General features: G+C 31.9%; 1 protein-coding gene across 1 annotated transcript; it reads left to right on the top strand.

Moving 5' to 3' along the window:
* Window positions 1-404: 404 nt before the first annotated feature.
* Window positions 405-7,821, top strand: LOC132741797 (D-beta-hydroxybutyrate dehydrogenase, mitochondrial-like). The gene is made up of 8 exons (XM_060730067.1): window positions 405-463; window positions 1,157-1,207; window positions 2,818-3,037; window positions 4,493-4,693; window positions 5,240-5,392; window positions 6,441-6,634; window positions 7,078-7,314; window positions 7,699-7,821. Exons 1-8 carry the CDS (start codon window positions 410-412, stop codon window positions 7,798-7,800), a joined length of 1,212 nt encoding a protein of 403 aa, XP_060586050.1. The 5' UTR covers window positions 405-409; the 3' UTR covers window positions 7,801-7,821.
* The last annotated feature ends 4,130 nt before the right edge of the window (window positions 7,822-11,951 follow it).

The following is an 11,951-nucleotide window of genomic DNA, read 5'->3' as shown; positions in this document are numbered from 1 at the left end:
TATAATAAATGTAGTTTATCCCCGCTGTGTTATGTCACAATTATAAACTTATAGTATAATGTATATGCATACGTACGTACGTACAATCACGTCTTGCGTGCATGTGTGCGCGTGTGGGTATGCGTGTGTGTGTGTGCGTGCGTTGGTGCGTGCGTGCGTGCGTGCATGCATGCATGCATGCATGCATGTATGTATGTATGTATGTATGTATGTATGTATGTATGTATGTATGTATGTATGTATGTATGTATGTATGTATGTATGTATGTATATTGTCTGGTCTTTTCTGATTGAGTTTCTGTTGTTTAGATTTTATAAAAAGAAAATATAAAATATATGTGCATGTATTGAAATATGCCGAGTCATATTCGGTTTCTTCTGTCCACCAAACACCATAATATTTAGTGGTATGATGTCTAAATTTGCTTTTTTTTGTACAGGGGACACATCTTACAAGACACTGTGTAGCACACCACAGTAATGGTAAAGTAGCCAGCTTCTCGAATATGGCCAGGGAGGATTTTCTTGCGATTATTAGTGAAATATATCTGGATTCTAAATGACTGGTTGTCTTTAAAATGCATTTTCAGCATAAAATTTGTTTTCTGTCGACATCTAATATGATCAACTGGCAAATTCGAAAACATGGCCAGAAATCACATGCTGTTGATTATGAATGTCAAGGCCGGCCATTTTTTGTAAACATTGCTTTTATACAGCTATTGCACGGTAAAAAAAGAAGTCATTTTACAGGGGAGTTACAAACTTTTAGCAGTAGCAAAAAATCTACCTGGTTGAGGACTAGTTTCTTTTTGTGATATTTTGCATGTATAGGGAGTTGCCTAAAGCAGAGACGGTGTTCCTTTAGCCTGTATATTTGCAGATATTTTTTGCCAGAGGGTCGAAATGTGTTGTTTTGGGTCTCGGGCCACTGTAGACTTTGGGCTTCAACGGAATGAATTGCAAATTTTTTGACTGCCTGCCTATTGCAGATGGGATAATTTCTTTGTAGATTTGCAATCTTATGTCATATATGTTCTCAACAAAATGTGTTTTCTTTTTCCAGGTTGTGTAGTTTGGTATCAGAATTATTAGACGTATTGCTTGTAGGACATTGACGGCAGGAACTTGAAATTAACTGTGGAGTGCTACCCTGGGTGGATATTTAAATTTTTTTTTTTTGCTGTTTCTAGCTTTTAAAAACAAGGTGATTTGTAAAAATGTTTGAAAATGAGTACTTGGTTTATAAAACCTAATGTTGGGTTTAAACTTTATAATTATGCACTATTATGAAACACCAATTTTGTACGTTTACATGTTTTCGCTATATACGCGGATAAAACAAATTTCGGCTATTTAGCTGTGTGAACACCACTAAATGTTTCCATTAATTTAATTTATAAGGGATTTTTTCCAGGATTTTGGGAACATGACCCATACCCATGGAATTGAAAATTTTAGCGGTGTTTTGTTAAAAATTGGAAAAAATGTATGACTGAAATTTTGCAGTTATAAAATGGATGCAAACAATTACTGTCTATGATGGCATCTTCAAACATTTAAGCACTATTTAATACAGTAAAGAAGCCTTTATTTGCAAAGATTACTTTGTTTTTGTTCAATATTTTTAATTTGTAACTTTCAATTGGGAATTTTTTCCTGTGGATTGGGAAAATAATATACCAGACTTCCTGAAAGTTGAAAAAAAAATGTCAGACATTCGGTCTGACAAACCATGAAAATCTGTCGGACCGAAACGAAATCTGTCAGACCAAATAAAATTGATCAAAATCAAAGAAAAACTTGTGTTGGTATTTCAAAGACACTTTTTGGTTTTAATTTTTTTCGCCGTAAATATCGGCACATTCCATACAGCGCATTTTCAACTCCTCCCTGTCATACACCAACGATTCATGGTCCTGCTTCCATTTTTCATTAAATTTTGTTTCAGGTCTATTCTTTTCATCCTTTTATTGCTGTTCTGTGCGCTCCTTTGATGTAGATTTTCGATTATTCCCAGGTTTGGCACCTTTAGCGACGCCATTTTGTATACATGCGGCTTATACTATTTTCAATTGGGAATATGACCCAATAACGGCTATAAAATAAGCCAAAAAAAATCCCTGTAATAATAAGTTAACTTCTAGTTTGATATAACAGCCTGATTTCCATTATTCCATGTCCAGCTACCATTTTATCTATATCTACATGGTCTTGACCTGAGTATATTAAATAACCTTATTATATCCTCAAGGTACTTTATATTGGGAGGTACCAGGAATGTCTAGTCAAAATATATTGACGTGCCAAAGCTTGATTCTGAGATATTTTCGTTCTAGGGCAGAATCTCGCTTTTTTAATTAGAGCACAATAGCACAATATCTCGTCATGCTGTACAACTACAGGAATGTCCAGATATTACAAATTATACTTACACAGGAAACTTCTTTTGTATGCAAGTGATTTTCACATTAATTTCATACGAAATATGGCATATTTTGAATAAAATTAAAAGTTTTGATAACGCTATTCACATAATTGTTTTTATGCATAAAAACCAGCAGTATTGCTAATGATTTGGACCCAACAAGACATTTTGAATGTGTGTGCAAATGCTTATTAAATGTTTACCCTTTTACTTTGTGATAATTGATAAATATTGAATCATTAACAGTAATGGACCATTTACATATGTTTTTAACTTTTTTTTGATTGTATAAAAGTCTTTCCTGGTGTTAACTATTAAGTTCTTAAAAACAAATATGGCTGCAACTTATATGGATAATTTATCAATACACTTTACTTTTTCTTTTTTAGATCAACATGAAGTTGAAAACATCTATAGCGTTTCATTCATTTGAATTAGCTTATCTGGTGGTCTTGGCGATTCTTCCATTCATTGCAGCCATAAAAATTGTTGCTACTATCCTTGTTAGTTTCCTGCTGTTATGTAGTCTGTTGGCATTAATCAAGAAGTTGACAAAAAGATGCATCAGCATGAATGGGCAGACAGTGGTTATCTCAGGATGTGATACAGGTTATCTTTCTCTCACTTTAGTTTATTTATCACAAACCAGTGCTGCTTTTGCGACTCCATATTAACTAGTGATGTTCTGATTGTCGCAAGTCGCCGATAATCAGTTACTTTTATGTAAAGGGACAATAATCGATTCACAAAAATTTGTTCTATGACGTCGTCGAAAATGTTAAAAGTATCAAAGGGAATTAATTCTGACAGTAATATTCATTTAGGAACACCTCGCCGATAAAAAAATCATTTCAGAGACAATTTGGAGTTGAATAGGATCAATATGTGATGTAAACAATGGTAATATAATGTGATGTGAATGTTATTATTTGACATCCATTGAAAAATAAAATCTATGTCGTAAAATTATGACTATATAAGGTTAAAACTGTGTTGAAAAGTGCTAAAAGAAGTTCATGTTGCTGAATATAATCAACTGCCTTGGGAAGAAATGTTATGTCATACTTCTTTTTAATGCGACTTTATTTGAAAAGTTATCGATTATGTCCCATCCGATTGAACAATTTCAACCGATTTCCATCACTAGTATTAACGGTAGGCACGTCATTATAAAAACAAAAAAAAAAGGATTATTTTCACTGTAAATAATTCTAATATTAGTTATGTGACAAATAGAATATTATTTTCATGTAGATTCAATACTTGATTTATCAATCTCGTTGTATAAAATAATATTATGCTCGCTAGAGGCTCGCATAATATAATATGCACAACTGGTAGTATGATTATTTTTTGTTTAAGAAATTTATAAATGAACCTGTACTATAGTACATTTTAGTTGTTGAGATATGGGCAGGGCTCAAATAGAAAAATTAATTAAATTAATTTAATCATAAATAAAAATATATAAATAATTTTATCATTTTTTTAATTTTTTTTTGAAATTGTGATTGTATAATACATTGTAATGTTGATAAAAATAGTCAACTGAAGCAACAGAAAAGAAACAACAGAGCTTTTATGTGAAGAAAAGATTGAAAGAATTATTACAAGAGGCTCTCACAATGTCAATTTTACATTAATTATTTTTTTATTGCTGTTGTTGATAACTTTATTTTCAATTTAACTCTTTATTTACATTCTGTATAATTTCTGAAGCCATTCTATATTACGTAGAGGCGTTCATGGCAGAGTGGTTAAGGTTGTTGACTTCAAAGCACTTGCCTCTCACTGCCGTTCAAGCCATGCTAGCCTCTTTGGATTATACATGTGAGAAAGCTATCCAGCTAGCTTACTGAATGATGGTGGTTCTACTTGGGTGCCCGTTCAAATTTTACATTCTGTTTTACAGTTCATTTGTAGTTAATGGGCATTATTGACATTCCCTTTGTAAAATCTAGTAAAATCTAGTTTGTCAACAAAAAATGCCATTCCCTTTGAGATAAGTCTACATTGTTTAAGAAAAAATGATTTGACTGTTAATACTAGGAACATTTTGGACAGGTTTTGGTCATGCATTGGTAAAGAGGCTAGACTACTTGGGTTTCACTGTGGTTGCTGGTTGCCTTGACAACAAAGGAGATGGTGCAGAGATTCTACGTAAATGGAGTGACTCTGGCAGAATACATGTTGTACAGCTGGATGTTACAAGTGATCAATCTGTGGCCAGTCTTCATACTTATGTACAGAAACTGTCTCCAGATGGTATGAATAATTATATTGAATGATACATCAGTGCTTTTTTTCCTTCTATAGCATGGGCTTAGCCAAAGAAAAATTATTTAAATTCATGCAGTTTTCCCCCAAATTTGAATTTACATAATGTTTTTTCTCCCCACTTTTGCAAATATACGGTATAATTTTTCCACGAAATTAAGGGTAGGCTGCTTCCCCATCCTGTGAAAAAAAAAATTGAAAAAAAGCTGTTGTTGAAATTATTTTTTTTTAGAAAAATAGAACTAATTTTAAAGTATAGAGGAAAAGATAAGAACCGTATTGCATGATTACCTTATTTCTTTTTACTTTCAGTTACTCTTTTTACTTTCACTTACCTTAATTGTTGATAAAACTCATTTATATGGCAAAGAAATTGACATTTAAGAAAATCATGTTAGTGCTTGTATTACTAAAAACAGTAAACTATATTCTATTATACATCTAAGTTAATTAACTGATATACCTAGTATAAGCTGGAATATAAATCCTCTTTATAAATCCTACACAAAACTAGACTTCATTCTTTTATCCTAGGTGTGTGGGCACTTGTGAACAATGCAGGAGTTAATTTTGTTGGTGATATAGAGTTCAGCACAATGGAGCAGTTCAAGCGTGTAGCAGAAGTTAATCAGTTTGGTGTGATCAGACTCACCAAGGCTATCTTACCTTTGGTGAGAAAATGCAAAGGTAGAAACATAAAATAGTTGAAACATAGTAATTTTACCTCAGTTTTAATAAAAAAAAAAAAATTAAGCATTTTCATCAACTTGTTACTTTTACCTCCTGGTACACATACACAGGGGGGGGGGGCGTCCCTGGCCGCGTGGTTAAGGTCATTGACTTCAAACAACTTGCCCCTCACCCCTGTGGGTTTGAATCCCGACAGGGACTTTGGATTCTTTAATGTGAGGAAGCTATCCAGCTAGCTGGTTCTACTCAGGTGCCTGTTTGTGCCTGAAAAAATGCACGGAGGGACACCTGAGGTCTTCCTCCACCAGTAAAGCTAGAAAAATGACCTATACTGTGTCGGTGTCACGTCAAACCCAAATTAAAAAAAAAACATATACAGAGATACCATTAAAGGAAACATGATTGTCAACTGAACAGGGTTTGAACCCACTATTCCTTTGTTTAAATGCAGACGTTTTAACCATTATCGCAACTCCCTCCTTAGCATAACAAATACACAGTAAGTTATAGAAAAGAATATTTGAAGGATTACGTGTATAACAAAGTTAAGTTGAATAAACATATTATTCGGACATCTTATATTAGACTGAAAAGCAAATTGATAATTTTTGTCAAATCATTCTGAAAAATTTGTGGCACAAAGTTTTTTGGAGATTAATTAATTTACTTTGTGATGTTTTTCACTTTAAACTCTGATAAAAATGGATAAATCATAGGGTAACTTAGAGACTCATGATTGAATTATATCAGAAATATTACAAACATTTGATTATGGAATAATAAGTTAAACCATAGTACTTATAGTACAAATATGAGCCATGTCACGCCAAAACCAACATAATGCGTTTGCGACCAGCATGGATCCAGACCAGCCTGCGCATCCATGCAGTCTGATCAGGATCCATGCTGTTTGCTTACAGATCCTATTACAAGTAAAGAAACTGATAGCGAACAGCATGGATCCTGATCAGACTGCGCGGATCCATGCTGGTCGCAAACCCATTATGTTGGTTTTGTCGTGACGCGGCTCATATTTATTTGATAGGTAGAGTAATCAATGTTACAAGTGCAGAAGGCCGTATATGTTTACCAAGTTATTCTGTGTATGGAAGCACCAAGTATGCTGTAGAATCATTCTCAGACTGTCTGAGGTTGGAGATGAGAAAGTTTGGTGTGGGTGTCATTATCATTGAGCCAGGAGATTATGCTGGAACTACAGGCATGCTTAGTGCCAAATCTGTAAGTGTATGGTATGGTATTGTCATTGCATTTTGAATAAAGTTAATTATAGAATGGTAACTTTTTGTAATAATAGGTGTATTTGAATAGTTAATAAAGGTGTTTATTGGAATCACTGTATATTTTTATAGTAATAACTTCTGCTATGATGGAGGCTAGAAAATCAATTGTGCATACAAAATTGTATAAAGGCTTTTCAGGAACTTGCTGTCTTATTGTTCTAGTGACTGGTCTTGCAAAAAAGTTGACGCTATGTCCTGTGCTATGATAGTCTTAAACTTTACACGTTCATACTTACTTATTTGTGTATTTTCATAATACATACATTTCAATGCATAGATTGAATTGATTATATCTAGACACTGGCATTTTTAGGGAATATTGTAAATTTTGAACAGATAATGAAATTAATCAGTTTATGTATTCTTCAATTTATTGTATAGTTACATAAGTTACGTAAAGAGATGGATACAATGTGGGGAAATGCCTCGGAAGAAGTTAAGTCTGTGTATGGCAAGGATTATTTTGATGCTGTCTACGCGGGCACTGTAGAAGCTGCAAAAAATGCTGCCAAGACAACCGGTTTAGTTATAGACAGTTTGGAGGATGCTGTCACAAATACTCATCCCAGGATACGTTATCTTGTTGATGGATCCTGTAAACTAATTGATGTCAATAATGTAAGTTATTTATAGTTTCATCAATAGCAATTGATAAAGGAAGCTCATATCTTTGTCTCTTGTCACCTTAATATATGCATATGAGGTTATACATTGACTTACGTTATGTACGAGTGCACATGTACCTGGATGTTTATAGACTAAAGTACAGCTATGAAACAAATATAACCACTATTTTACTAGACTAAGTGAAAACTGCTTCTTAGATATAATGTCCCTAATATGATCAATTCCTAGACCATGGCATATTTTGCAGTTTTATATTTATTTTTCCACATGATTGCATTGTATATTGAGAATTAAATATCAAACAAACATGACTTTTAATCAATGTGACATTTTAAATTTGGTTATATGATTTATGTCATTATTGTTTTGTTTCAGTGGTTGGTCAGAATACGTTCTGTAATCCCAGACAGCTGGTTAGATTTTGTTCTGGATTTCAAGTATAATCGACGTCTTCCACCTGTTGCAGAGAAATTATAACATCAAAATCTATGGTGACATGATTCAAAATTGTAATGTCAAAATCTTTTGTGACATGATTCAAAATTGTAACATCAAAATCTACCGTGACATGATTCAACAAGTTCTATACATCAAGTTTTACTATCTATAATTTGCTTTACCATTTACATATGTGCTAATTGAAGTTCGATTTTTTTTTTTTGTTGAATAAATACAGTATTTCTATCCTTGTTGGTAAAAAGATTTAACCATACTCTTTATTTCTATTATTGAATTTAATGTTTATTTATTCAAACTGTTGAAATGGTGTAAACAGGAACTACACATCAAACCATGGCTCAGTTTTATTAAAGATTCTATTGTTTTCGGTGCTATTGTACCTTTATCAGGAATTATTTATTCAGTATAAAAACTTTACATCTTTTCAGGTACTTTTTTGAAATATTTTTAAATGTGTTATAGTCCCATTTCCATCAATATGTTTTATGATTGATGAATTTTGTTATTGTGATAATTTTTATTAAGTAATAACAATGTATACAAAATCTAGTCAAATGAGATAAAAAATTATATACTTAAGTTCAGCTCATATTTACTGAAAGTAAGTATTTTGACAAGTCACACTCACATTTTATATTTTTAGTTCTAGTCTAGTTATCATGTAGTTTATTGCATTGATAAACAAAATTGTATGATTATGCTTTTATTGTACTTCTAAATTGTGCCTTTCGAGGTACTTTAGTGTTATTGTCATTTCAAAAGATAAGAATAAGACATTTGTTCTTATGAATTATTTGTAAATCATTGTCTAAGAAATAAGTTATTGTTATCAGATATTCAATATAATAACCCATAGCCTGCTTGGAGTAACTGGTTCTTCTCATGTGACCAGTGCAGACCGGAATTATCTGGTAAATGCATGCTATCTATCTGGTTTATAATGATTAATACTGTCCCCTTTTAGGTCAATGAATATTTTGATATAATTTTCGCTAAAGATGGTGATTATGTTAGTATTGAAAAGTTAAAGATAGACAAGTCCTATTTAAGATAGTAAGGAGGGCAAGAGTGAACCAGTGAATAGTTTTATACTGTTTTAAATAAAAGGCATCAGATTACAGATTAACATCAAGAAATTGCAATGTCTGAAGTTTTATTTCACTCTGAAGGAAATGTACTGTCCTTTTGCCAAAAGCATTATACATACAATAGAGGACAAGTACAGGTTTCTGCATGACGAGAGAAATTTCAAATGTTGCTTTGTCAAAATTTTGACCATTTCTACTTTATGTTTCTTTGCATGATTCATTAAGAAATTGATAATTTTAGTTATCTGTGATAATGTGTCTTTAAATCAAACTTTATATACAAATATAGTTATCATGAAGCATTATCATCGAAACAGCAGCACTAATTATGAACTCACAGGCTTAATACAAAACATTTGTGAAAATATGTCAGATCATGACATTGTACTTGTATTGTTAAATATTAGGGATGGCAACGAATACCAAAATTAATACTCGAGTACTCGGTCATTTTTCCGATCGAGTACTCGGTTACTCGGACGATTTCCAATGATCTTCAAAGTTTATCACACAATATCAACACCGTCCGCATGCTACTTTCGTTTTCAATTACATTCATAGAATGGACTGCAAAGGAGACAAAGTAATTAAAATTAAATCAACGACATTATACTTTAGAACATTTTAATTAATGCAATATCAAGTTTAAAACATGTTTAGCAGTTGAAACATCTTTTTCTTCTTGTAATAAAATAGACTGATTGGCGGCAACAAAAGTTTAACCGGTTCTAATTATTACCTTAATTTATATTATATCATAATAGCAATACGGCCCTTTCTTGTTTTCAAAAATGTTACCTTAAAACAAGATTCGGGTACAAACTGCATTGTGTTACACAATTAAAGGTAACTAAATATCATAAGAGGCCGGATGACGTAAGCGACACATGTGCGCGTGTCAAACTGTTGATCGCCTCATTAAATTTATGGTATCATTTTCGCACCTCTGCAAGGAAGTCGTGATTGCATTTAACAGGTATTTATGAAGGTATATGCACATCTCCGAATTTTTGAACTAATTGGATACATTAAACTGTCTCAATAGCAAATCAAATAGAAATTATACATTTTTTCCGAGTAATCGAATATCAATTTTGTTAACCGATATTCGGACGTTCGATCGAGTACTCGGTTAACCGGTTACTCGTTGCCATCCCTATTAAATATTCAAGATATGTTAAACATGCATTACAGAGAATTGAATCAAAAGATTGATATAAATTTATCAATTTCAATGTAATTTTTGTTGTATGATGTATTAGTATTACTTTGAATTATGTCCCTTTTCTTTTATTATTTACATTTTGGATTTATTTATTGTATTTATATTGTACTGTGATATTGTTGATAGAGGCAGGAGACAGTAGAGTGACAAATATAAGTTATCCCATGTTGTTATTGCACTAATTGTCTATTACTTCCCCTATTGAAGTACTTGTGATCAATTAACCTATAAATTATGATGTAATTTAATACAATGGTTTGTTCGATTTTTAAATTAAAACATATTAGGTAATCCCTTGTCTTTATGTTTTTTATTACAACAGTAGTTAAGAATCGGTAATACTTAAAATAATTTGATGAAATTATAATGTGAATGAAGTAAATATATTAACTTATAGCACATGGCTCTGGAATGTATTTTTACTTAAAAAAGGATAAAAATTTAGTAAAAGATTAAAAAGAAAATTTTCTATGATTACAACAAAGTAGAAGTTTTAAATAAGTAACACTCATTAGACACCTAGGTGGTTCGTTTTGCATTTATGTTTACAAATGAGTGACTGTTGTCTTGTGATTTTAAGTTTTTGCATGATTTTTGTCTGTGATACTATTGTTGAAGTGTGTATGTATATCTGGTTGTATTTATAAACAATACTGATGATTTTGACAACTCATCAATAACATTGTTAGTTATTTTATAGTTTGTGCTTTAGTACAAAACAGATATTCTCCAGTTCAAAAATAAAGAATTCTGTAGGTTGCTTGAGTAATTAATGTGTTAAGTTTTTCTGTAGATATTAAAGTCAGAATAATCATTTGCTTAAAGTTAATTAAAAATGATAAAAGATATGTATGGACAGTATTTAGATTTGCACCTTTTAACAGTTTTACCGGGATATTGACTGGATTATTTTAATGTTTAGCTTCACATTAGTTTAAGATTTTCTTCAATAGTCTAGGTCACATCTGTCCTGAAACTTTAGCTTGTAAGTCATTTAAAACACTTCAATCATATTGGACAAAAATTCATATCAAACACTTAAGAATTATATTAGTGCCATTTGATTTTAGTATTAAACAGCATTGGAGATACTAAGATTTTTCCCATGACAATATTTCCTCTTTTTCAATGCAACATAACGTTTACCCATCTCTTTATGATATAGATGTTTTTATAAAGTATGACATCATAAATTATGTTTAGTATAAAGTATGGCTAATACCTTATTTGACTTACATGTAGATTATCAGTTTTGAAAAGAAAAATTAACCTTATTACTTGAATTTATTCCTGCCTGCAATCTTGTTGCGATGACATTTGATAAAATGCCAAGGATTCAATCAGTATTAAAATAGTGAAAATTTGTTATTTTTGGCTCCTCCTTTTTGTTTGGAAGATAAAAAATAGACATATTGTAAGTCACTTTGGCGTTGCTGTCAGCAAAATTGTACCTTGATTATAACTGTTAAATTCTTGGTGTATTGTCTTCATACTTGGCCACAACAACCCATGGGACAAGACCTTTTAGTAGATCAGACTAACCTTGACCTTCATTCATAAATGACCTTGAACTTCAAGGTCAAATGTCTAAATTTTGCTTGATTTTTGCCAGAAGTGGCTATAACTTAGTCCAAATTTGAACATAATCTTTTAGGATAGCCCGACAGACCTTTACCTTCACTCATAAGTTTAAACTTAGTAGATACAAGGACTGTGTCCAGTAGATGCTACCTTTTGAATTTGAGGTCAGAAGGTCAAGCAAGGTCTTGGATATATAAATATTCCTACAAGCAGTTTTTTTCCTAAACAGAGCCACCATAAGCTGGGGCCAAACTTTCCCTTGCTTTAAAATAAAA

This window comes from Ruditapes philippinarum, unplaced genomic scaffold (assembly GCF_026571515.1).
Source record: "Ruditapes philippinarum isolate M1 unplaced genomic scaffold, ASM2657151v2 ctg4767_1_1_1_1, whole genome shotgun sequence".
Lineage (NCBI taxonomy): Eukaryota > Metazoa > Mollusca > Bivalvia > Venerida > Veneridae > Ruditapes > Ruditapes philippinarum.
The sequence above is the reverse complement of the archived record's forward strand: the minus strand, read 5'-3'. Positions and strand labels throughout refer to the sequence as shown.